The following is a 27,420-nucleotide window of genomic DNA, read 5'->3' as shown; positions in this document are numbered from 1 at the left end:
GAGATCCATTAAAAAAAAATCAGTATCAATTCATAATGCATTTATTTATAAGTCCTTTTTTTTTGCATGTCTATTATAAATTTAATATTGTAAATGTATTCAGATTCATTTACATGCCTATGGCTGCCTTTGATTAAACTTCTTCCAAAAACTGAATTCTGTCCAGATGTTGACTTTGTTCAGGCAGTTTTATGTTCTGTTAGATTACTTGAATGTAAGTTGTTGCATAGTCGCTTCCAAGTGAATTCTTGGCTGTGCATCTGTATATCCCAGAATCCGAGGTCTGCGGATTCCGAATGACTAGGGTGCCTTGTGGGTGAAAAGGCCGGTTTCTCCGTGTCCTCCCTCTGTTCGCCGCGGAGAACAGGGAGTGGTCAGGCATCTCCCATGTGATTTCTGGCTTGGGGACCCCCAGGGCCTTACAGTGGAGCTGGACGGCCACGCCTGTCCTTGTGCGGACGCTCCTGGGCAGGCGACTGGTGATCCGGGGAGCATAGGCTACAACCATCAGTGGCACAGTGATCAACGCCTGACCGATACTGTTTTGAGCCCGACAGATGTAGTTTCCTCTGTCATAAGCTGTTGCTTCTTTGATGACTAAGGTGCCATTTTCATGCAGGATGTATTTTCCGTTAATCTGAGGCCTGTCTATTATGTAGCCACTGGGCAGGGTCCACTGGACACGTGGCTTAGGGCTTCCCAGGGAGACACAGGGCAGCGATACCGTGTCCCCACCGAAGCTGTACAGCGTCCCTGGTTCGTAAGTTAGAATCACCGGCTTCCGGCCAATTTCTAATACAATCAGCTTCTCAATGTAACCAACCTTATTTCTTGCGCCACACCGATATTTTCCTGCATCGTCCCGTGTTGTCTTGTAAATGATGAATGAACCGTTACTAGCTATTAGATACTGAGAATTATGTGGTCCACTGGGGAACTGTGTGCCATTTGGTAAAATCCAGATTATTTCAGGTGGTGGGTTTCCATCAACAGAGCAATTCAGTGCTGTGGACTTTCCAAGCTGGGCAACTACTTTTTCATTAAATGGATTTCTGAACGTTGGCCTTCTCAGCATTTCCACCACCTCTAGCTGTATCACCAGCACACTCTCTCCTCCTTCATTCCGAGCCACGCAGATGAAATCAGCGGAGTCTGAAAGCCTCATATTCCTGATTTCCAGGGTTCCATTTCTGTGGACGGTGATTCTGCTCCCATAGTATGGAGCCGTGAGGAAAATATTCTCGGGCATGATCCACATGATTTGAGGAGACGGTGTCCCTTCTGCTCTGCAGTCAAAGTGTCTTTTGGAATGTCTCACAGCTGTGGCTTTGATGACAGTTTTGTTTGCATACAGACCATTGATTAACGGCGGCTTGGAGAGCACGTCCAGCTTGTAGGCCTTGGTGTCGTCCCCACTGGGATTCCGGGCCACACACACGTACTGCCCAGAATCGAGCAGTCTCACTCCACTGATGGACAAAGACCCGTTCGCGTGGACCGTGTACCTGTCCTTGGAGAATGAAATCATGTCATTGGAAGGCAGCAGCCAAAATATCTTTGGCTCGGGTTCTCCAACAACCTCACAGTCGAGGACAGCAGTGTCTCCGGCCGTGATTCTCGTGTTGGTCTTGTAAGTCTGCTGGATCCGCGGGGCGGCTGTGATGACTGTGAGGTGGACCTGCATCTCGTCCTTCCCGAGGGTGTTCTGGGCGTAGCAGGTGTAGTTTCCTTCCTCTGCCATCCCGACCTTGTTGAAGTACAAGGTTCCGTTGTGGAAGAGGGTGAGCCTCCCGGGCCTGCGGCCGCTGTCGTCGGCCTGCATGGCGCTGTTGATCATCGTCCCGTCGGGCAGACTCCAGGATATCTCGGGCGCTGGTGAGCCGGAAGCCTTGCAGTCGACCTGAAAGTCTTTGCCGTGAAACACTTGCTTTTGAAAGTGGTGCTTGTGGTCAATCTTGGCCGGTTTCCGTCTTAGGCTCACGTGCATCAGGGTCAGATCGTCCCCCATGTTGTTTCTCGCCACACACAAGTAGTCCCCGCCGTCTTTCTCTGTCACTGACCCAACAAACAAGGATCCATTTGGGTAGACGTGGATTCGGCTGCCCATTCTGAGGAAAGAAGAGACTGGCTGAGGTGTGCAGCTATTAGCAAGGGTAAATGTTGCAATGAAATTAAAATTAGTACTGACTTCTTTACTGTCTTTTAAGCTGTTCTGAAAGATGAAGTTAACATAAATTTTGAGCAGACAAGTAGTATTTCTTAGATGGACTTCAAATGCACCTCCTTTGCATTTCAATTTAAAAAGTTTTTAATGATGACGAGAATGTTAGAAATACCAGCTGCCTAGACCCATGGCTGTCCTGACCACTTTACATGGCAGATGATCATTTTGTGGTATATGTCAGTAAAGAACAACTCTCATTACAAATCTACTTGCTCAGAAGAGAGACCAGATTTTCCCTTTTAAAGAGTATTAATCAGTTATTTGGTTAGAAAGTAAATTTTACTTTTTTTAAAGGTAAAATTCCTTAGATGCACACTAAAGCGTTATCTGTCTCTGCAGGCAGCTGTCCAGTGACTCTGGTCTCTGCCTCATGTTGAACTGCATGAACATCCCTTTTCTCCGAAGCACTGCACGGCCTGCTGTTATCACACAGAACCACCAGATGGCAGAATTTCCCTGAAAAAACTAAACATAGTTTTCCAGAAAGACCAGTGGCAGCTGAGTAACTGCTAAAAACGCAATAAAAAACACCTATAGGTGAAAATATTCATTACATGTGTTTCTCCTAGTTTTTTGGCAACATGAGCTAAGAAAGTGGGTGAAAGTGTGTATGACCTTTAATAGCATAACCGCTAAACAAGTCCAACAGCCTCAAGGCAATTTTTATCTTCCAGCAAAAAACCTTAAGTAGGAAGAGTATTGTAGGACAACTTACAGCTGCTGCTGTCTTTTTTTTTTTTCCCCCTTCTCTCAAGCCTGGAAAGAATTCACCTGGCATGTAAAGCAAGGGAAAGTCATCATTATGGATGCACTTAAGAGTGGAAACCACAAGGGTCTTTGCATTTATTTTTTAATCTTTAGGTAGTTCCTCACCATACAGCTGGGGGAAAAAAAAGTACTTAGAGGTAGTTACTTGCCCTTTTCACCATGTTACATTGCTACCCGCTGTCATTCTTTCCTAATGCTGAGAACACTGTTTCTCGAACGTGGGTGCACGTTAAAATTATTTGTATAAAATGGTGCTGATGCCTGGGTCCCACCTCCAGAATTTCTGACTTGTGGTGTGGAATGTGACCTTGGCCTCAAGTTTTCCAAATGACCCTCATGTGCGGCAGAGTCTGAGGACCACTGCTGTAAATCCTTGTCCTCAATGCAATTCCCTCATCACCTACGTCAGAGTCACATGGGGTCTAATTTAAGATGCATATTTACTGGTTTCATTGTTCAGAGATTCTGATCCAATAGATCTGGCCACAGATTGGGTAAGCCACTGTTTAACAAGCTTCCCAGGAGACGATATGAACAGTTACGTTTGCAGACCAGTCTCAAATTCGAGTGTGCACCTGGATGGCTTTTAAGAACACAGAGTGCATGTTTTGATAGAGAATCAGGTTCAGGTTCTCAGGTGATGCTAGTTCTCAGATGTCCGCTGTTGGTAGCGGGACAACCCTTTGAAAACCAGTGACTTAAAATGACCTTCCCTGACCTCGAAATGTGATACTTCTGGAAGTTGTTATATATATAAAAGAGAATTGTGTTTCCTTTTACAAGCTGACGTTTTTAAGAGAAAACTAATTTTGGAAAGTGGACATTTTCCTTGAGTAAAAGAAAGGGAATTCTTTGATGAAGATTAATGGACAATGAAGCATTTGCAATTTTTTTAAAGCAGTGTTTCTTGGACCTTATAATGCATGAGATTCACCTGGAGATATATATATTTTTAAAGAAGCCTGGGAGAATTTATTTGTCCAAGTAAATGACATGCTTCAGTGATCACATGCTGATTTAATGAAAATACTTTTAATTAGTTCTATGATATTTTTGTATCTCTTTTATACAACAGATATATTACCATCCTAACTATATTTTTTCCCCCAAACTTTAAAATTTTTATTTTGTGTTGGGGTATAGCCAATTAATAGTGTTGTGGTAGTTTCAGACTGAGCGAAGGGACTCAGCCATACATATACATATATTCATTCTCCACCTGGGATACTTTTAAAGTGCAAATTCTGATTCTGCCCATCTGGGGTGGGGCCCGATGTTCTGTTCTTATAACAAACTCTTTGAGAAGCAAAGATCCGAAGCAGAGGAAACAGAATTCTGTCTGAAACATAGGTCCTATTGAAAGTCGTGGAGGTAGACCTACAGTGTTCTAAGTCTGAGACGGTTAAAAAAAATTCAGAAAGGCTTTCTTAGTTCAGCTGACAACTAGGCTTTAAAAAAGTAAAATGTTCTGCTTGTTTTGGTCATGTTGGAGTAGACTTGTGTGAGTGTAGCTATGATGAAAATTTTCATTTTTAGAATCTAAAATTCAGACTTCTAGAACCAAGAAATGGGAACAGCAAGGACTCTATTTAACAGCAAAAGTGCCCTTTTTATTTCTGTTGATATCTTAAGCACCTAACTAAAGAGCATTCTTGTCTTTTTGAATGGGTTAGTTGCAGAGTAATCACTAAAAGTGTCGAGTTAGCAGACAAGCTGTGTAGTTCTTTATAAAAGAATGCCGGTACCTCTGGTGGGCCTGCGATAGCATCTGTGATCTGACACCCTCTATTAGCTTTTCCACAATGTGAACAGTCTTTCCTTGTTCCGTGAGTGCTTTCCCAAGATGAAATACAAACAGCCTACCTGATTTCTTTGCTATTAAACTCTGAAGGGTTTGTTGGACTGTTTAGGTTGAGATTTATTCTCTGAGATGCTAATGTGTTTTAGACATTTCCTTTGGATTAACTTTTTAAGACATTCCCTTACATTTTTTTCATACCTCTTCCATTCTTAAAAACCGACTTAATGTCTAGTAAATATTTTGGACATTGTCTTTATATCCTAAAATTTGAACTTTATTTGTAATGCCCATCACAGGTGTGATGCCTTCTATCCTTACGTTGGTTTCTTCATGGATAGTGAAACTGTGTTCATGATTACACAGAATAATGAGCAGTTTCTAGGTAATTGAGAAGCACCCTCATGTGCTGCAGGGTGATTAAGAAATAGATGTGCTGATACAATTAAATATAAAAGCTGGTAAACTGTTGAATATATTTGATGCCACAAGTGAGTATATGTACAGTAGATGACAGCCATAAACGTGTGTCTTGTGAAGTTTACATTTCATAACTCAGCATTTTAAAATTTCAAATCTAAATTTCAATTTAAAATCTAGGTAATTTTTTTGAGATTTGAACAAAAGTTTAATTTGATGAACATATTCTAAAACTCTGCACTCCACACTTATCAAAGGTATCTCTGCAATGATTAATTATAGATATGGTCTATATTCTTGTTGTTGTGTTAGATATCCCTGAAGTTTAGCCAGTACCTATCCCTGAGTCATGCAAAGTTATCACTTGTTTTCCAAGAGCATTATCTTGGGCCTGGTTTGCAGGAGCCTGATAATGACTGACAGACAGAGGCATGTGAAGAGTTTCTCTTGTCCCTTCAAGATTCTTATTAGCATCAGATCAAACTCATAACCATGACTCCTTCAGCTGAAGATAAGCTCAAATTCGTTCCTTAGAAACTACTGATACTGTTTATACTTGGGATGAGTGTAAAATTTAGGTAATTTTGATGACTTATTTGAAAAGCTTTAAAATTAACATTTACTTTGGCATCAAAGATCACAAGTAAAATTCCTTAACTACATCCATTACCAACTCATACTTTGACACTAGAAAATATTTTACACACAAACTCATGTATAATTTTACTTGTGTGGATAGTTTCTATTCATAAACATTAAACGGAAATGTTCAGCCCATCTTTTCTGTCATATTGTGAAAAATCATTGTATGAAGTCATGCAAGTAGCAAAAGTTAATAATCTAGTAAATATTTTTTCAAAGAGATTTAATTGCTACAGAAAACAGATAAAAATCAATATGCCTGAATCAGAACATATTAGAGGAAGTCTGTATGTATATATGTTGTCTGACACCATCAGAGTGATGGAGGTCCTGAATACGTTTTACTTTGTGAAGCCTTAACTTCATAAAGTGCTTTGCAGTTTTGAGGTAGAATAAATGAAGTACGGATTGCACTAAACTTGAAAACTGAAGAGTAGATTAATGAAGTACATCTCTCCAGACCTTGTTTGCATTACAAAATTCCCTCTTATTTTTGGATAGAAAGACTGTCACAAGTATGGAAGAAAATGAGATTTTTTTAAAAAATCTTTTTTTAACTATATAAACTCAACAAGAAATTGGCCCTTAGGATACAGCATGTAAGAAACTTTCTTTTTACATAATTTGTATTATTTTATATAGATCTCAAAAGGATTAGGTCTCTTTAGAGCAAGTTACTTTTATGAGCAGAGTCTGTGGGCTAACATTGCTGCAAGCCTCGCTCTACCACTCTCTCCATTTCAGAAGCTATAAAGCTAAACAGACGAAGATGACCTCAACCGAAAGGGACGGTTTACCTGGGCCGCTGGTCGACGACAGCCTTGGATGGGAGCCTCCAGACGATTTTCGGCTTCGGCTCCCCAGTGGCTGAGCAGTTCAGCAGTAGTTTGTCCCCCAGGTTCACCTCAGTCCATTTCTGGGATGCAGATTCTATCCTGGGGATGGTCTCTTGTTCTTCCACTGTAATGATTACCACCCTTCTCTCTGAGCCGGTGGAGCTGGTAGCAATGCATTCATAAGTGCCCCTGTCTGAAGAGGCTACGTTTCTTATAAACAGAGTTCCATTTGAAAATAAGAACTTAGAATTGACGAATTCTGATGGTTTCACTTCAGTGCCGTCCGAGAGGACCCAGTGAACACTGGGCTGAGGGGTGCCTTTTGCAGTACAGGGCAGTTTCAGACTCTCACCCCAGGTTCCTGCGATAACTTGCCTCTTTTGCTCTAGAATCACAGGTGGGGCCGCAATGACCTGTATTTTAACCAGCAGTGCATCCTGGCCCACTGAGTTGCTGGCCACGCATTTATAAAAGCCTCGGTCATAAATGCTGAGATTGTGGATGACCAGAGATCCGTCAGATGTCACCAGGGCCTGTCTGTTCCCCTTGGATGATTCAGAGATCACCGTCCGGTTTGCAAGAACCCAGGAAATTGTAGGGCTGGGCCTCCCATCAGCTCTGCACTTCAACTCCACTGTGCTTCCAGAATGGACTGTGATCTCCTTAGTACGTCTCTCCATGATCCGGGGGGGATAGGAAACCACGGACAAGGTGACATGAAGGCGGTCTGTGCCAAATGGATTGGATGCCGAGCACAGGTACTGTCCACGGTCCTGAATGTCCACCCTCTGTATGGCCAGGGTGCCATTGGAGAGCACCTGGAACCTGCTATTCAGTTTCCTCTGAGACAACTCAAGTCCTGATGAGAAAGAAATTTATAGTCATAGGTCATCAACGTTTAGACGGAAAACAAATTGCTCACGTGGAAGCCACAAAAGGAGAGCTATTTTTTTGTTAGGCTACTGGGAACAAATAAATTTAAAATTAAGATCCTTAGTCTTCAGGTTGCTAAAATTATTTCTGGATTAAAAAACCCCCCTAATTTTAATGTAAAAGCCAGATGGTTCAACACAATGACCTTTTTCTAGGTCTGCTTTAAAAGTATTTTTTTAGTGGTCTTAACATATGTTTGAAAACCTTATAGTGAGCAAAAAGTCATGCATATATCAAATGAGGATATTAATAGTTTTTGTGTCTTGGAGAAATTTCACGTTGACTCTTTGAATATGTAACACTGAAATGTCACACAGTATTTTCCTTGTTTTGTTACTAAAGACTACGTGTAAAGAAACGGTTTCAAATACCTGATGAGACTCTGGTCCAGTGGATAGTGGGCACAGGATTTCCAGCAGCCTCACAAGGAAGAAAGGCATCTGAGTTAGCTGGAACAGTAAAACTTGCTGCTTTTCCGCCAATTATTCTGGGCCTTTCAAATGTATTCCTAGATAAAGCATCAAAGGGGAGGAATTCGGAAGTTGTTATTTTTTGAACTGCTGTTTTTTCAAAGCCACTTTCCTTTGCATTCTTCTGTAAATCCCAGTTGGAAGCATGAGTGGTGACCTCTGGCAAGCCTGGCGTGGGCAGTACACTCACTACGGGCTTGTTGCCTTTTTCAGCAATTTCTGGGTGTGACTTGTGCCAAAAGTGGTTTTCTGACCAGGGAGAGGGAGTCAGCTTAGAATCCTGTGGTTTAACTGTGACTAGTGCTGGCATAGGAGTAGAAGGTAACAGATTGGAGTAGGTGAAGTGAATGGTTCCAACTGCAGATTTGGCATTTGGGTGAGTTTGGGGAGATGTTGCTGCTAATTGCTGAGGAGTAGCATTGTGCTTTGAGGATTCATGTGGCTCCACCATGGTACTTGTCATCATCCTGAAAGTGGGCGTGGCCACATCGTCAGCGACCTCACTTTGATTACTCGGGGGATGAGGGGTAGGGATTGGCATTGGAGTGGCGCTGGGGCTCAGGAAGGTCGGCCTGGTTGAGTTTCTGATGGTGTTCCTAGTAGTGGTAGTCTGCAGTTTGCTGGACAAAGTGGTTTCAGAAGCAGGCATATTCTTCAAAGCCCGAGTGCCCTCCTGGGATGGTTGGTCAAGTACAACTGTCAGATCCAAGGTTCCTGGATGAAGACCAGTTGTGCCCGAAATTTCATTTGTGTTCTCTAGAGGAGAATGAGTGAAAGCAGACACACTGGGCTTGGCTGAAGTTTCAGCTGCTGCTAGAACAGGAGGTGTCAGAGTGGTGGATGTAATGAAGCCAGAGGAGTGGCTGGGAGAGATGCTCGGGTCACTCATACTCTTCTGAGGCTCCTTTTTTCTTTGTTCTTTTTGCGCCCTGGGCCTGTCTATTTGGGCTTTGTTGATACCGATAGATGCAGGGGCAGTAGGCGTGGTCGTCAGTACATCTGTTTGCATTGATATGGAATTTGTACTTGATTCGTCGCTTGAGCTTCTAGGAGGTGTAGGGTAAAAGGGTAGGGAGCGCAGCTCCTTCATTGCTGGGAGCCTTACAAGGCTGTGCGTGTTAGTGTGACCGAGGTGGGTTGTGGCTGGTGTTACAGATGGGATTTTCATTACACTAGCTGAGCGTGTTGTGAAATGGAAGGGAGAGACTTTATCTGTGGGTAAAGCAGGGGATATTTTAGGAAGCACCGTGTCTGTGCTGCTTTGTAAACCAAATTTATGCTGATTCTTTAGCTTTTCTCTTTGGATATGGTTATTTGCAAATATCTGATGCCAAGGGATTTTCCTCCTTGAAGATCTAGTAATAGCTGGCGTGGTAGGCACAGGTGACTTGATGGCAGGACCCGCAAGTGGCGGTACAATCACAGAATGTCTGGTGGTTTCACTGGCTTTAGACCCACTTGGGTAGCTAGTACCTGTTGCCTGAGTCATAACTGCAGTGGTTGGAGTCACATGGGTACTTTGAGCACTGAAGTACTTTGTCATGGGGGTGGGCTTCTCAGCATCTGCATCTGGTTTGTTCTCAAGCAGTAATGATGGGTTGTGAACTAGAGCTGTAGGTTCTGCTGTGACGCTGGCAATTTCAGTTTTGGGGAGGGTGACGGGGGATAAGCTGGGAGAAGACAGCGCTGCCTCATCAGCAGTGAGCCTTTCTCTGGGAGAACAGGATGGGCACGCCGCTCCGATCTCTGGGGCTGGAAATGCAGCGGTACTTTCTTCTGAAGAGCCTCTGGGTGTGGGCCGTACAACGCTGAATCTGTGCGATCGGAGAACTGGGGTCCTGTATGGGCTGATGATTCGCCCCCTGCTCCAAACTTTGCGCCATCTTCCAAAGCGCCTGGACAGCGGACCGCTCATTGCACTCTTTCTCGGAATATGTAACGGAGAAGGAGCAGCCGTGTGTGGGCCTGAAGGGAGCTTGGTGGTGCGAGGTTTGTGAGTACTGTGAGGAGCGTGGTGGCTCCTGGGTTCACCAACTCCTGTTACAGGTCTCTGATGACTCTTTGTGGCATTTACTGACCCTGAAGATATACCAGCTTTGCCGACAGCATTACTCAGCGTTTGCATATGGATATCTTTGATCGCTGTAGCCCCCACTGTTACTGGGGATGCAGTCTGCAAGGGCCCTTTTTTTCTCTCCACGTCGTCAGCATCCTGAAACGGAGTTGCTTCCGTTAGTAGAGGAAACACGGTGGGTAAGTTTGGGTTGGTTGTGTCTTGCATTTCGCCTGATGTGGTTGGGTTTCTGTTCTTTGGCGTGACTTGAGTTTTAATAGTAATAGATGGTCTGAAATCTCTTGGTTCTTCAGGTAATAGGGTCTGTGGACTCACAAGTGGGGCAACTGGGGTGCCCGGAATTTTACTTGTCACAGGGCCGCCAGGTGATGTTCTGGAATCTGCAGCCACTGTCCTTGTCAGAACGTCCAGAGCTTTAGTTGCTGGGACCGTAGGTTGCTCATCTGGAGGAAGCATGCCTGATGAGTCTGCTTCCTCACCGGGTATACCCGGGACTGGGGTGACTGGCAGAGCCGGCTTTCCTGCGGTCTTCTCTTGCTTTTCGGGCATCACATTCTTTTTAGCTTTCTCCAAAAGCGCTGCCCAGCGCCGTGGGTCAATCCTCCGGGCAGAGGGAGGGAGCTGCCTCCTGTGCTCCCTGGAACGCCAGCTGGCTGATGCCCCACGCCTCTGGGATGTTAATACCCGCTGTTTGGGATTCTTACTTGGGCTCCCGACGTGTCTTCCAGCCTCAGCCCCCATGGGAGGAGACGTGGGGAGATGTGCAGCCGGTGGATCCTGAAGCCGACCCATGGAATTGGGCTCATCAAACCCCGATCCATCTGTTTCTGCATTAGGCTCTGCTGACTTTTCCCCTTTCATTTTGACCAAAACTTGGGTGACCAAAAAATCGACCCCCGCTGGGTTGGCTGCTACACAGCGATAGTGACCCTGGTCGCCGTGAGCGACATGCAGTAGTCTTAGCGTGCCGTTGTCGAGAACCTGCTTGTCTCCCGAGGACTGCTGCAGCACAGCGTCTCCTGGGAGCACCCAGCTGACGGAGGCATCCGGGATGCCGGCAGAACGGCAAGGGAGGTCAAGCGTTTCACCGACAGCAGCCGTGAGACGGGCCCCATTTTCCTGGTGGGCTTCTACGCGGGGCTCTAGCACGGTGACCCTGTAGGTGAGGACGTCTGCATCGTCCCCATTAGTGCTTATGCAGTGGTATATGCCGGCATCGGAGCCATCAGCCATCTGGAGCCCCAGTTTTCCACTTTTGCCGATCAGGATTCGCCCATCCTCACTCACGTAAGGGGCTCTCACTTTACTTCCATCGGCCAGAAGCCACTCCAGATGTGGGGGAGGCTCTCCTTGGCCAGGGCAGTCTAGGTCAACGGTCCCACCCACCAAAACCGTGCGTTCCAGCTTAGTATTGTTATCTCTGGAAATCATGGTCCACCCGTGTCTCTCCGGCTTTCTCTCTGACCTCGGTAGAGTGACGTGGACTTCACTGGAGTACTGGATCTGCAGTGTACTGAGGGTGGTGGCAGTTCTGTTTAGTTGCAAGGAGATTCGGTCTTGCATTAGCCACGGGGGATCTGCTCTGAGACCAGCCTCAATGTTGGTAAAGATGTCTTCAGGCTTCAGTACCACCTGTTTATATTTGTGGCAGGGTTGTGGGGTTTCAGTGAACACGTGACTCCTTTCTAGGATCAGAGGAGAGTTGCCGTACAAAGCCAAAACCTGCCAGACTGGCTGAATGTGGCTGTCATCTATGTCACACGCCAGAAATGTTGACAATGAAGCGTTTAGCGTGATGTAGTCATTTTCTGCAGTGAATGCAATGGATGAGGTCGTTGCCGGCTTTTGGATGCTGCAGATCATGTTAGCTTCATTTCCAGTCTGGTCTGTTATATTCAAAGTCAGAGAGCCGAAGGGAGCCATGAAATCTTGGGGAGAGATCGACACAGAACCACTGTCTTCCGGAACAGTCAGGCTCTTCAGCTTCAGAGAGGGGTCAATGGTGGGCTTGGCACACAGGAAAGCTTCAGCTGGGACCATAAGCACGGGCTTGCCTTTAGAGGTCCTGGGGTTCATGCAAAGCGGACACTGCTGAGGACTGGAGGGACTTCTGTCTTTTTTGCATTTTATGATATCTAGAAAAAAATGACAATTATTGCCCATTGTGGCTTCTTCATGAATTAACATTTAAACCTTTTGAATAAGTAACTTTTGTTAGAATTTGAAACAATTTGGAAATTTTAGTGTTTCCTTTTTTTTGGTCTCTGGATTGATTTCTGAAAATGTTATTGTCTATATACCCTGCCACAATATTACATCCATAGGCACAAGGATTTTGTTTCTCTTGCTCACAGCTATATTTTCCATGCCTAAAAAGCACCTGGGGTACATATTTGGTGCTCAGCATTAATTGAGTAGTTCCCTTATCTGGCAAAACAAAATGATACACTTATGTTTGTCACTTTTTATTAGCTTATTATTTAGTTCTGTTTCCCCATTTAATGTTTTAAGGCTCAGAGAATTTCAGTGTCCTTTAAATGATAACTTGTTTGATAAGTTACCATTTATACATTCTTGGATATCATTAAAAACCCAAGTTTCTTTCCATTACTAAAAGGAATGATGAATGAATTAGAAGGTACCTTGGCCTGGTCTAGCTTGGTCGCAATAGGAATGGAGAGAACAAGATGGATGCTGGAAATAATGAAGCCAGTAGAACCAATCAATAAAGAGGTGAGGATGTGGCTGAACAAAGAGGGTTATTGAGAAGAGTGCAGAAAGACTCGGTATGATGTTAGCACCAGAGGTAGACTCAGTTGAGGAGGACCAGGTTTAATGCGGAGAGAGGAAAGCTGTGCCCAGGCAGTGGGGCGGCCCATGAAAGGTCTGACATGGATACTATATACAGGTGCGTACAAAAGGTTTTGTTTCTGCTCGTTTTATTTAGCATGAATAGAATGTTAGATTTCTAATTTATATTACCTGAAAACTTTGATATAGTTCCATGTATTTTGGCATCTAGTATTACTGCTAAAAGTCTATAAAATTTACTAGTGATTAAAAAAAAAAAATTGAGTGAGGCTCTAATCCAATTCTGAGAATATAAAGAAATACTATGTTGTAAAAAAAAAAATACAAAACAGGAAATTAACAAGTGATATAGTATTTAAAGTACAGATTTTGTTCAAATTTCACAAAGTTTTATGCTAGTGACAATTATTTGTTTTCACATCTTATTCAATATTCCACACTGTATTTAATTGAGCAACTTCAGTTGCATGCAACAAAGTCTGGTAAGTTCTCTTTTCATTTTTATTCTAATTTTCCTTGTCATGGCATCTTAGATACACCTATCATTTAAAAGTGGACATTTAATTTCCAAATACATGGGATTTTTGTTTAAAGTATCTTTAATATCAGTCTCATTTTGATACTAATTTGTCATTTAAATCTTTCTTCTCTGCAAAAAAAATAAAAATACTATTCCGGTGAGCCTATTTAAATGGCTGGTCACAGCAATATTTGATAAGAGATAAGGGGGTTTACCTTATACAAAATACAGCTAGGGACTTCATCCTGTTCCATATCATGCATTTAGACACAGCATGTAAAAGAAGCAGTGTACTTCTTAGAAGATCTCATTTGACAAAGTGACTGCACAGGGTCAAATCGCCTTCCTGTAATTGTGCAGTTCCTCAAAGGCCTGAGAAAAACCTCTCTGACTCCAAACTCTTCAGCATTCTTCAGCAAATTGTAAAGCCCCAGCTTACCCAAAGGAGGTAGCTAGCAAGCCTGTCAAAGAGGCTTTTATCAACCATCTGCTTATCAACCAGCTGTGACCTTTTCCTACTTCCCCGTAGCCTGGGCTCAGACCCTGCTATAGCAAAAACAAACAAAAAAAAAAGTTAGACTTCTGGTTTAAAGGTAGACCTCATCATAGAAGCATACTCACATCTTGGTTTGATTATTGCTCAGCCCTGGACGTCAAGTATTTTAGCTCAGCTGCAAATCCGATCACATTATTTCCGTGCTGTCCATCACACCAGATTCCACTCACACAGAAATGCCTGCCAGTCCTCAGCTCTGCCAGAGCCTGTCACGCTTTCAGCATACGCTGTCCTCCTCCTTGCAGCACGCTTGCTCTCTGATAGGCTGTCTTCCATCACTGCCCGACTACTTCCCTCCTTCGTCAACAAGCTGGAAGAGCAGTCCTTCTCAGGGGGCTCCCTGCTTTACGTTCTCGGGGTACCTTCCGCTTCTATCCTAGCCCTCATCACCCACTGGTAGGAAGACCTGTCTAGCTTCTGTTTATCTCCAGCCCTGGCGAATGGATGGAGAGAGTAGAGAAAGGAAGGGCAATCTAATTCTAAGACCACATTTCTCCCGCATTTCAGCTTACAAATTGAGATGTGTCTGACCGCTGAAGTTGTCCTACAGTCGTGACGGGCCAGCCGGCCGCCTTGATAGAGCTGCCCCTGCCGGCACATACACCAGCACTGCCGTGGCCACTTACATGTGTCGTTTTCTCTTCAACTGGGTTACGTGCACTGTCGGTATTACATAACGCTTACACTGTGCTTGCCATAAAACAAGTTCTTATGCATATAGAAAGGCTTGGAAACAACAAAAGGACATAAACTTAACATTTGTGATACAACTGTCAGAGAAAAGGCCACAAATCCATATTTCCTAGAAAAACAGCACCTAGAGCTTTGTGAAACCCAGGAGTGGAAACTGGTTGTAAACAGATGAAGCTGTGTTACCTTTGACTACTGACCACATACGTACTAAAGGACTGCCAGATGAGGCAACTGAAGGTATGAGGAACTATCAGTCTCTTGAAATAGATGAAAAAAAGTCAAAGGAGAAGCTGATGTGACTGGAGAGGGTGAAGAGAGAAGGGAACCCTCCTTCATTGTTGTAGATGATGAACCCAGTACGTGGAACCCTATCTAGGTTCCTTAAAAAAAAAAGAGTTAACATGATTCTGCAAATGGTACTCCTGGATATATATCCAGAGTAAACTCTAATTCAAAAAGATCCATGTGCCCCAGTGTTCATAGAAGCACTTTTTACAGTAGCCAAGACATGTCCATTGACAAATGAATGGGTAAAAATAATCTGGTGTATATATAATGGATTATTATGCAGCCATAAAAAGAATGGAATAATGCTATTTGCAACAACAGGGATGGACCTAGAGATTATCATAGTAAGTGAAGTAAGTCAGACAGCAAAAGACAAAACCCCATGCCAGGCAAGCTGGGCGACGTATTGCCCTCTTCATGAGCCTTACCCTGTTCTTATGTACACAGCAGTTTCTCCATCCCAAATACATTATAGAAAAAAGGACTAGACTTTGACTTTCTGCTTTTCTACTTTCTAGCCATGTGAACTGGGTGGCGGTGAAAATCATGGTAATCGAGTTTGTTGAGTGCTTACGTTATGTCACACATTGTGCTAAGCACTTTACATGTATTATTATTTTTTTCAATTATTGGTATCCCTATGTTACAGGTGAGAAAACTGATCTATAAGAATCTAGATGACTAGCCCAAGATACCCAACTTTTCTAGCCTCAATTTCTTCATCTCTAAACTGAGGATTAAATAGAAAGCATCGAGCACAATGTCAAACACATTACCTTCCTGCTCACTCCCTATCATTCCTTCCTTTTCTTTCGGTATATTATTCAAGGCAGAAGTAACTTACTGACTCTGGCTTCTATAGAACTAAATTTTCAGTATAAACATTCTGCCGTTTTTCACCCATGCCTTATTGTCTTTTGTGTGTTGAGCATATTTACCTGCAAGCTTGCAAACTCCTGGAGCGCAAAGGTGGTGTCTTTTGGCCTAAAGCAGTTCACTTTTTGACTAATTATATTGACTAACTGTATCTACACATACCTACGTACGTATGTATCTATATATTTCACCACAGCAACTGCAGACTTTTTCCACTTTTCTCAGACTTCCAACCTTGACCCCTTCCTAGCGCCCTCCTTAGTCGTATCCCACAACTTAACAAAGAAGGAAGACCCCTCCACACGTGGCTGGGTCTCTTGCCATCCAGCCTGTTCGGGGGACCGGCTCAATTGAGGATCTGCTCTTTCTGCAATGTTGCCGCCTTCTCTCCCCCAAAAATCTCTCCTTAGCTTATGTGCTCATGTCTGTTGGATGCTCAGAGAGTCCTGAGTGATGGCATGTTTCCATCTGGCGGTCACCCTTCCTCCCTCACTTCACGCCAGGTCTCCCCGACCCCTGCATAACAATCCAGCTCTCGTTGCTCTTGCCCATCAGCCACCACTTCAATGTCAAAACCAATGGGCTCCTTTCAGTCATTCCCTACAGACTTGATTAATTGAAATAGTGCGATTAGTTGTTAACCCATTTTCTCCAAAAGAGTGTAAGCTCCACAATCGCTTTTGCATCCCTACGTTCTCTCTGACTTCTTATAACTACTTGTTGACTGGATGCATCTTGCCTCTTACTTTGCTGTCAAAGCACGTTTTACATTCTGGTTGTTGATCTGTATCCCCACCAGAAGTGTAGTTAGGGCAGACAGAGCTTCACTGAGCACAAGGGCTTGGATAAAACTCCAAAAAATATGGATTGACCAAATGACTGAAAGGAAAATACCAAGAGGGAAGGGTTTCTGTGCCTGTGGTAAGCAGGGAAGAGTAACACATGATACATTTCTTAGCTCCCAATCTTGCTAAAAGCCAGAAGTGATAATTGGATAATTGACCGGAATTAAAGATTATTCATTGATGAATTAAGACAGTTCATTCTCACTGAATTATTGAGATTTCATTTTCTTTCCAGCTAAATTTGCTTTGACCTCCCTCACTAGTAAAACACCTCCAGGCAGATTCCGTCTATTGAATTATAACAAAGAAGTAGTCTAGGTACCTGGCTTCTCCCGTAACCAGCCAGACAGCCATTTCAGTCGACAGTCGCAGATCCAAGGATTCCCATGAAGATAAAGGCTTTCCAGATCAGACATGTAGGTGACCATCTCTTGAGGGATGGAGCTCAGAAAGTTATCAGACAAGTATAGGTACTTAATGAAAGATATTTTAAATATCCGGAGGTAGCGCAAGGAGACAAATGTATCCGGATGAAGCTTAGTGAGTTGGTTCCCTTCCAAGTGCACCAGTCGGAGAGAGGTGAGTCCATAAAAAACCTCTGGGTTTATAAACTCAATGTTGTTGTGGTCCATATGCAACCGTGTCAAGCTTCTGAGGCCATAAAAAGTGTCCCTCTGAAGTTTTCGAACTTTGTTATAGCTCATTTTTAAGACCTAAGAATACAAAGAACACCCTTATTTTGTCAAAGGAATTACTATGAAAAGGACAAGCATATTCATAATAAAACATACACTGAGATTATCCGGTCCTTGTATGGATCCTAATTCTACAAACCACCTTAAAATTAAATATGGGAATATCAGGGAGATTAGAACACTCATGAACAGTTCATGATATTGATGAATTAATGCTATAATTTTAAGGTAAAATAATATTTTACACTTATTTTTAAAAGACTAATTTTGATATATATATATAGAAGTCCTTACGGATGAAACATGATATCTCAGATTTACTTCAAAATAATGCAATGAAGTAGAAAAGTAGTGGAATGGAAATATAGGTGAAACAAGTCATTTCCCCCCTCCTCCTCGACCTAGAAAACTACTGATCTACTTTGTTTCTCTGGCTTTGCCTATTGTCAACATTTAAAATAACGGGTGATACAACATGTGGTCTTTTGTGCCTGCCTTTTTCCAACTAGCCTTATTTTCAAGACTTCCCACTGTTGTGCGTATAAGTCAGTTATTCCTTCTCTCTATTGAGTAGTAGACCACTTTATACATGTAACATGTTTTGTGTCCATTTATGAGTTGACAGACGTTTGGGGTTTTTTTGTTTTTGTTTAGTTTTTAGCTATTAAGAGTAATGTGATTTTAAGTGAAGTTAAGATAATTTTTCAGTATTTCAGTAGCTCCTTCCCCAGCTACCAGCTGAGCATACTCTTTCTCCCAAAAAGAAAAAAAATGCTAGTAAAAGCAATGGTTTCTTATCATATTTTCCTGATTTGACCTAATCTGTCATCTCTGCTGAGAATGCTTTTCTGAAATGCTAAGTTTTCTAATAAGCAAAGAAAATTTGGCGACATGGAACAACTTTTTGGCCCAAATATTACCAACTCAGTGTTCATCAATATCTGTTGAAAACCTGGTCAAGAAAAACATGTGTGAGTTCCATGAAGAAATTCCATCTAATCTGCTGAAGATGTATATTCCAAATAAAGCCTGATTAAACCAAGTCAACATAATCACTTATCTAGACTTAAATCTATGGCTTTACACAGCCTTGATGTGGTGTGAAAAGACTCACTGTACACTGACAATTTATCTTTTCTAAGGGTAGAGCTGACCGTTTGCTTTACTGTACTATATCTCATCTATGAGGACCTTTGGGAGACATCTTTTTCTAATTTAAAATCAGGTGTGTACTTCTAATTTAAAATCAGGTGTGTACTTCTGAACAGTAGTACTTTTTAATTTATTAAAAAAGTAATAGACATCATAAACTGAATTAACTTCTCTAAAGCCTCAAGTCCTGCTTACAGCAGACATACCAATCTTTATACCTGATGTATTCCTGCATTCCCTTTGTTCTTCTTCCTAAGAGTTCTTCCTACTTTCTACTTTCTTGCCTACTGGAATAGTAATTCTTAAAATATTTGATGCATACTTGGAAGTCCTCATAACTTAAAAATTTTTTTTTTAAATAAAGCAATGCAAAAGTAAAGTGAAACTTACAAAATATATTGCTCTACCACCACTATGGAAAGCAGTATGGAGGTTCCTTAAGCAGCCAGGAATAAAAGTACCATGTGCCCCAGCAATCCCAGTACTGGGCATAGACCCTGAGAAAACCATAATTCAAAAGGACACGTCTAACCCAACGTTCATTTCAGCACTATTTACAATAGCCAGGAGATGGAAGCCACCTAGAGGTCCATCAACAGATGCACGGACAAGGAAGATGGGGTACATAAATGCAGTATTGGCACATTACTCAGCCATCAAAAGGAATGAAATTGTCGGTTGTAATGAGGTATGAACCTAGCGTCTGTCATACAGAGTGAAGTCAGAAAGATAAACACAAATACCATATATGAACACATTTATATATGGAATCTAGAAAAATGGTACCGATGAATCTATCTGCAGGGCAGGGCCTTGTGGGTGCGGCAGGGGAAGGAGAGGGGGGAACAGACAGTAGCACTGACGTGTATACACGACCGTGTGTAAAACACAGCCTTGGGAAGCTGCCCTGTAGCTCAGTGATGCTCCGGGATGACCTAGAGGGCTGGGATGGGCGGCGGTGGGAGGGAGGGTGTACATATGTGTATATTTATAGGTGATGAAATGGCAACCCACTCCAGGACTCTTGCCTGGAAAATTCCATGTACTGAGGAGCCTGGTAGGCTACAGTCCATGGGGTCGCAAAGAGTTGGACACGACTGAGCGACTTCACTTCATTTCATATTGTATAGCAGGAACTAGCATAACATTCTACAGCAAGTATTCTCCAATTAAAAATAAAAACATACTCAAAAAGATGTTTTAAAAATATATTGCTTACAAAAAGCTAACTTCTGTGTAAAGATAGCAATTATTTTATAAACTACATTCAATTTCCAGATAAACATGACTAGAAGTGGCCTTTAAGAATTACACTTTCAAGGTTCAGTAATCCCTGGGCATCGATAACTGCTTTCTGTGAACCTAAGGTAGAAGAAAATCAGAATTTTCTTATTCTAATTTCCACATACTATTCCACTTGAAATCAGTTCTTTGACATTTTCCCTTGATGTCTATGTCTGACATACAGAATGTTAATTTTGGGGTTCTCTAGGAACAGGCAGCTTTTGGAGGCACTTAACTCGCCCCTTCCCAACATCAGTCCCACCTGCAACGCTTGCAAATCCGAGAAGGTCTTAGCAGGGATTGTGTGAATTCCATTGCTGTGTAGCATTAGTAACTCCAACTTGTTCAGGCCAGAAAAATCTGCTTCCGTTAATCTAACCAAGCTGTTGTACCTGAAATAAGAACATCATTCTAGACATAAGTCTGCCAATTAAATTTCAAATGTCAAAGCAAAACCCAACAAAAGCACACACAAAACTGAGTTTCACTCCCCTCCTCACACACACAAACACACCCCCCACTAAAGATTCCCTGTGCTCTAAGGAGATAATCCAATGCTTGAAATGCTGAAATTCATCAGATGCCATGGAAGGTCAACCCCTTCACCCAGCCCTTGCAGTCTCAGTTGCAATGATCCTACCCACATTCCTGGAACATGCTACATCCCTGCTCATTTTCAAACCTTTGTACGTTATGTTGTTTCTTCAGGTTGGAATGCCCTTGACTCCAGCCCTGTCTATCTGTGAACACTGTTAAGACCCAGCCCATTCCCTAATGACATTGCCCCTCGTCCTCCCAGGTGGAATTCATCATTATGAAACAATGGTTAAGAAGCCTGGGCTCTGAAGTCAAATTTAGATATGATTATGAACTCAGGTACCCGGCTCCTGGGAGTAGGGCCAATGCTGGGTTAAAAAAAAAAAAATCCGTAATCTTTCTTTGCCTCAGTTTCCTTGTCTATAAAATGCAAATAAGAGAACCTACTTGAAACAGGTTTTGAGGATTAAATGAATGCATTCATGAAGAGTGCTTAGCTCAATGCCAGGACGCAATTAACGTTAGCTGTTACCAGTAGTGATTGCTTCCAAGACACTTCGTATGCTGTATTACAATTCTTATTAAATTGTACTGATTATACATCTGTCTTTTCACTTTAACTGGTTTCTACACATGAAACCTTCTTCATTGTATCCCTGGTACCATCCTTGTGTTTGGTCCATAGTAGGTACCCACTAATGTCAAAAGATGTTGAGTCTGCCTTTTCGTTCATTCACACATGTTTTTTCACCAACCTTTAAAATACAGTCACTTTTTAGCAGATTTAATTACTTATGCATTTTTTAAGTATTTTAAATAAGTCGGTTTCTATGGGAAAAAAAATCCAAAAGCCTTAAAAGAAAAAAAGATCTAGTTAACTTTCCGTATATATAGGAGGACACTTACCTCTTACGGATATTATCATAACTCTAATTCTTAGCAGGAGCTATATTATACTCAGCAAAAATAGAGCCAAAATGAAGCTTTCCCATAATCATGGGGCTCTCAGCCTACCATGAATGACTTTGGGTTCCCTAGTAAAAGCTTACCATGGAAAATTTTCTCATTGCCCCAGAAAGCTTAAGATCCTCATGCACTCATTTCAGAAGGAAAATATTATTAAAAGAATTGTGGTTAATCTACCAAATTCACAACTGTTTTGGGGACATCACCAGTGTACTCAGTCCCTCCTTGAGAAGGAAGCAAGTCAAGCACCGTCACGCACCCTAAATTGATACGTTCCACGTTGGGTGGGATGCTCTCTGGGATGGAGGTGAGGTACCGAAATGTGCAGTGCACCTCTGTAGGCAGGTAACAGGCGCAGCGGCGAGGACAGGCCCTGCCCCTGGGGAGGGCTATCAGGCAGGCTGCAGTGAAGGAGAGCAGTAAGCTGGTGCTTCCCCTGCCTTTCGGCTTCATCCTGAAAAGCATCATACCTCAGTTATAAATATGGTTTGAGCAGAGTTCCAGTAGACCACACACAGTAACTGGTAATCTGGGAGACTGTCCTGTAAGTTTATCAGGGACCAATTTCATTTGCAACTTTTATGGTAAAGCTAACTACAAAGCCATAGTGTGTGCTGGCCTCATATGGACTCTTGTGACAAGCAGGGTATTTATTGTTGTGAAAATTCCTTTACAGATTTTCACTTCTTAGGAATCCCTTTTACTTAGGGATTCATTAAAAAAAGAAGATGGAAAGCATAATGGAGATATTGTGACAGCTGAAATACATAAAGGTTTACTTTCCTGTTTATACATTAGTTCTTTTAGACTTAAAAAAATTGATTATAAAGCTAATACGTGTGCAACACTGAAAAGTTAGAAGTTGTAAATAAGTCAAATAAAGAAAATAAAATTACTTATACGCCCCACCACCCAGATATAATCAATGACATTTTGTTCTATTCCTTCTAGCCTTTTCTTTATTGGGTGTGTGAGTTTCTGTGTATGTGTGATCAAGTGAAGTTTTATAATATATGTTTTATCACTGAGCATGTTTGGTTTTTCATTTTCTTAAACCTTCAAAAACACTTTCAGTTAGAGCTGTAATCACTGAAAGGATGAATAAATGTCTTCCTAACGTCATAAGTCTTTGCCAAAAAAAGACAAATTATACGTGTCACTGCCAAATGATGACCATAGCGAATAGTAACTGACCAGCTGAGAGGGCTTGAGCCTTATACCTGCCCTACAGTGGGCCATGCTGACCCCTCGCGGGCATGATGCTGTTTTTGCTCTGCTTAGAACATCCCTCTGCCTCTTCCCTTGGTCCCTTCTCCTTCTCACATCTGCCATGGGAGTCAGGGTGGGGGCATAAGCAGGAAAGAAACATGCTCAGTTTGTTGGAAAAAATGGTATCTGGTACCCACATGTGAGGCAAGCCCAGGGATCCAAAGCAAATATTTGCCTGCAATTGAGAACATTCAAAGACATAATAAGATCTCTATTATGATTTTCTAAGAAAAGTGATCTTCATAGAATGGTTTATTTTAGATTCTACTAGCAACCATCCTTTAGCTATAAACTGCATTTAAAATAACATGAATGCTTAATTGCTGTATCTTCATATAGATAGAAATACCATGGAATTAGAATTTAGCTCGAATTAAAATCTAATACTGGTTTAATCAGATGGCCACTTTTGTCATTGTAACTGTTACCAAATATTTAAATAAATGTTACGTGACTGGAGACAGCATTTCCACCTTCTTATAATTAGGTAAGCAAAGAAAAGAATAGGTTGAAGGCAGTTCTGTCGTTCAGCTAGAAAAGCAGTTCTGGGTTTGCCCACTTGAGCGTTACTGAAAAGAGGACCAAAAGTTTGAACACATGAGAGTGGATTCCCATAAAGTTAAACCTGAAAATGTATATAATGAAGTAGAAACTGACCGTACCTGAGCTCTTCTGTCGTCGTCCTGAATCCCCTCCTGACATAGGCGAAGACTGAAAACCTTCCCAAGAAACGGAGAGCCGCGCGCGCCGCTGATGAGGGCGCGCGCTCGGCCGGCCAGGTGGGCGATCACCGCCCAGGGGCCCTGCGCTGCAGAGAGGCCTGGAGGCGCTGGGACGGCTGCCGCGTGGGTAACCCTGGGCCGCCCGTCGGAAGTGCTTCTGCTGCTGTTGCAGAAACAAAGCGCAAAGTGGAGGCTTGGAAGTGTCCTTTCTCCTCCCTCAGCCGCGCGCTTCGGTCCCCTTAACGCTGCCAGTGTAGGTGTGCCCATGCCCATCACTCCATCTCACCCCAGGTCCCAGGAGCTTCTCCTCCCGCAGCCTCTACGGGCAAATCTCACAAATGCCCACAGTCAGGGGCTCTCCCCACTGGTGACTCTTTACTAAGAGTGTGCCTTCTGTCCGGCAGCAGTCACTGCAGAGGGGATTTTTTATTTATTTTTTGCTTTAATTCCTTCCCTCATCGGCCCCTGCTCCACCCCTCCCGACCCTCACCCCTCCCTCGCGGCTCGCCCTGCCCGGACTGGGGCAGAGGACGAGCTGCGTTCCCAGGCCGAGCCCCTGGCCGGCGCGGGCGCCGGTCCTCCCCTCTTCGCAGCAGAGGACGGACGGAGCCGCTCACCTCTCCGCCCAGGTGACCCGGGGGCGCCCGCCGCTGGCCCTCCCCGAGTTCAGCTGCGCGCGGCCGGGGGCCGTCCGGAGCCGGGGCGGGGACGGCGGGCGGGGCGACGCTGACACGTGTGCGGCACAGACAGATAATCAACGACCACCCAGTTCTGTTTCTGAGAGCGCTCGGATGCCTGCTCGCTTCGCCTTCCCTCCGCTTTTTTCCAGTTCCCAGGATTTCTCGGGCGCATTCCGGTTGGTGCGCGGGGCAGTTTCAGCCGCGGGACCTCACCCACGTTTATCTCCTCCACCTGTTGAGTGGAAGGACTTGGCTTTAATCCCCGTGAGCTCTTCTCAAGTCTGAGGGTCCCAGAGTCAGGTCTGAAGGCTGAGAGGTAGCGATGATAACCTATGATACCTGCAGTTTGATTTCTGTGGGCCAGTTTTGGAGAAACCTCTCTTGTTGAAAGGAATTACCAGCGCCCTGGGTTTAAATGCTGTTTCTCTTCTGAGGGTGTGGTTTTGGGACCAGCAGCGTCAGCATGATCCTAGACCTTGTTAACAAAACATAAATGCTTAGCTCTATCCCAGACCCACAGAATCAGAAACTGCAGGGATGGGGTCTGGGTGTTAACAAGCCTTCCAGATTGTTCCCATGCAGCACATTTTGAGGATTTTTACCGGTTTAAGGAAATAACTTCTTATAATGACAACAGGGTTTACGCTGGCAGTATTATTATAAGTATTTTACAAATACCAACTCATTTAAACTTCACCAAAAAATCTAAAAGGAAAATGTTCATGTCATTTTACAAGTTAGGCATATAAAGGTAAATGACTCACCACAGCTTGTGAGTAGAGAAAGTTGATTCCAACCCAGGCAGCCTGGCTCTCCAGCCTGAACGGTTAGGCACAAAGCTTCGGCCGCCTCACTTAGCCAAACATTGGGAATGCCCAACTTCCAGCAGCTAAACGTTCAAGTGATTTATAGTTAGTAATAAGTGAGTCAGCGACCATGGTTGAATTATAGAATCAGGAACTCAGAAGTAACTATAGAAGTACATGTGATATGAACATGGTTTTTAAATCTGCAGAGCTGACATGGTTAAATTAAAAAGTCACATGTGATGTCCAGACTTAGACACTTGCTTGGGAAATATGGCATATTTGTGGGTTCTTGGCATCCAGTTTTTCTTCCAAAGCTCCTTGGTGACCAACCTCATGGCATCATACTCTCTTGTTAGTTTCTAATGCAGGTCTGGACTTGCAGACCCTTGCTAGGATGAATCACAGAAAGATGACCATGGCCTGTTACAGAGTTCTCTCTTCCCAGGATGGTTACATGGGTTATTTTTTGTTTTTGTGTTTTGCTGTCAGTTTCAAAAAAGAACTATTGTTAGGAATATTTGCTTCTTTTAAGAGTTTTTATAAGAGATATTTCTACAGCTGCTTTGTGTCAAGAGTTCTCCATGTACTTTCTACTTTAATCTGCCAGAATTATTAGAAACTTGAAGGCATATTGGGACTAATTCTAGTTCAACTTGCCCTATTTAATAATGCATGCTGTGTGCTAACTCACTGTCTGACTCTTTGCAACCCTGTGGATTGTAGCCTGCCAGGCTTCTCTGTCCCTGGGATTCTCCAGGCAAGAATACTGGAGTGGGTTGCCATGCCCTTCTCCGGGGGATCCTCCCAACCCAGGGATCAAACTGGAGTCTCTTAAGTCTCCTGCACTGGTAGACAGGTTCTTTACCACTGTCGCCACCTGGGAAGCCCTAAATAGCAACAACAGTAGCAATAGTAGTAATAATCATTGCTATTATTGGCAGAGCATCTATGTGCCAGAGGCTTTACATGTGTTGTTTAATTCTCAGAAATATTCTCATGAGGTAGGCATTAAAATTATACCAAATTTCAGGTGGTATTCTAAATAATTCAGAGCCAGAATATACTGTTGAATTAATTTTAAAACTCTAAGGCCCCGTTCTTAAGACCCATGTTTCCCAGCTTCCTCCACTTCATATTTATACTATTGAAAAATTTGGAGGGTCCACAGCATATGAAGGATTAAAGTTTGACCATTCTCCTTTCTAACCATACTTTATAGTGTTTCTATGGATTCTTAAGGTGTATAGATCAATTTCATGCTTGAATATGGCTTCATTTAATATTTACAAGAAATAAGTAAAATTCAATCATAATAATTCCATTTTATATAAGAAGAGACTGAGGTTGACTAGGTATATGAATTGCTAAGATCTCACATTTGATGTTAATCTGAACTCCTAACCCTGTACTTCTTGGACTATGGACTGTATTTCACCTACACCTTCCGAATGGTTTGCCATTTTAATTACCTTCCACTATACCTAGTATTTTTCTTTAAATCACTTCTCAAGTCTTCCCCTAAACGGTGAGATCAGTAAATTCATAGGTTTGATATTTTTTCCTAGTAAACATGACAATAAATATACATCTTTTTTACCCTTTACATCAGCCCCTGGGAATTTACATCTCCCCCATCTCTATGTCATTTGCTTGACTTGTTACCATTTTTGGTATTTATGAACTTCTTATTCTTCATCTCTAATATATCAACTGTGCCACTTTTCATTTCACCCCCAAATATTTCAGAGCAAATGATACCAACAATCAAATCTAAGATGTTACATCATATAGCACCTGGCAATTTTAAAAACTGCTTTTGTTTGTTTGTTTGTTTGTTTGTTTTTTGGCCAGGCCCTGCAGGATCTCAGATTCCCTACCAGGGACTAACCCAGGCCATGGCAGTGAAAGCCCAGAATCCTAACCACTAGGCCACCAGGGAACTCCTGAACTTAGGTATTTTTTAAAAACTCACTCATATGTATTTGGGCTTCCCTGGTGGCTCAGATGGTCAAGAATTCACCTGCAATGCAGGAGCACCAGGTTTGATCCCTGGATTGGGGAGATCCCCTGGAGAAAGAAATGGCAACCCACTCCATGGAATTCTTGCCTGGAGAATTCCATGGACAGAGGAGCCTGGAGAGCTACAGTCCATGGGGTTGCAGAGTCGGACACAACTGACTGACTAACACACATACACATATGCATTTCAACAGATAAACATAATGTTAAAATTACTGTATCTCTTAATTAGGACTGATCATTACTAGCTCCCAGCCCTACAATTTTCTTATTAACTAATCAATTAACCAAAGAATCAAGTCATCTGCTTAGTGAATACAACAGCAGTGAAGAAGACTAAAATCCTGGCCACTTATTTTGTGCAATTTTATGAACTTGCCTAGTAGAACAAGTGACAAGTGCCACGAAGAGAAACAGTGCAGAAAAAAGAGATTGAAGTCAATCAGTATCACCCCGACCCAATACAATTGCATCTCAGCCAACTGAAGTTAAGCTGCAAACCCTAAGGCACTTATTTATCAAAGAACCATGAG

At 42.8% G+C, this 27,420-nt stretch overlaps 1 protein-coding gene across 2 annotated transcripts; it reads right to left on the bottom strand.

Annotated features, from left to right (window-relative positions):
- Positions 1 to 199: 199 nt before the first annotated feature.
- On the bottom strand, positions 200 to 24,907 carry IGSF10 (immunoglobulin superfamily member 10). Of its 2 annotated transcripts, XM_065943496.1 has the most exons (10): positions 24,824 to 24,897; positions 24,399 to 24,534; positions 23,997 to 24,291; positions 23,320 to 23,542; positions 21,648 to 21,842; positions 20,148 to 20,277; positions 17,077 to 17,467; positions 7,993 to 12,300; positions 6,650 to 7,547; positions 200 to 2,108 (listed from the first exon to the last, which is right to left on the bottom strand). In XM_065943496.1, the coding sequence occupies exons 5-10, from the start codon at positions 21,839 to 21,841 to the stop codon at positions 200 to 202; spliced, it is 7,830 nt and encodes a 2,609-aa protein (XP_065799568.1). In that variant the 5' UTR covers position 21,842; positions 23,320 to 23,542; positions 23,997 to 24,291; positions 24,399 to 24,534; positions 24,824 to 24,897. The 2 variants fall into 2 exon arrangements, with proteins under 2 accessions (XP_065799568.1, XP_065799569.1); XM_065943497.1 differs by lacking the exon at positions 24,399 to 24,534 and having other exon boundaries at positions 24,824 to 24,907.
- Between the last annotated feature and the right edge of the window lie 2,513 nt (positions 24,908 to 27,420).

This window comes from Muntiacus reevesi, chromosome 8 (assembly GCF_963930625.1).
Source record: "Muntiacus reevesi chromosome 8, mMunRee1.1, whole genome shotgun sequence".
NCBI classification, from domain to species: domain Eukaryota; kingdom Metazoa; phylum Chordata; class Mammalia; order Artiodactyla; family Cervidae; genus Muntiacus; species Muntiacus reevesi.
The sequence above is the reverse complement of the archived record's forward strand: the minus strand, read 5'-3'. Positions and strand labels throughout refer to the sequence as shown.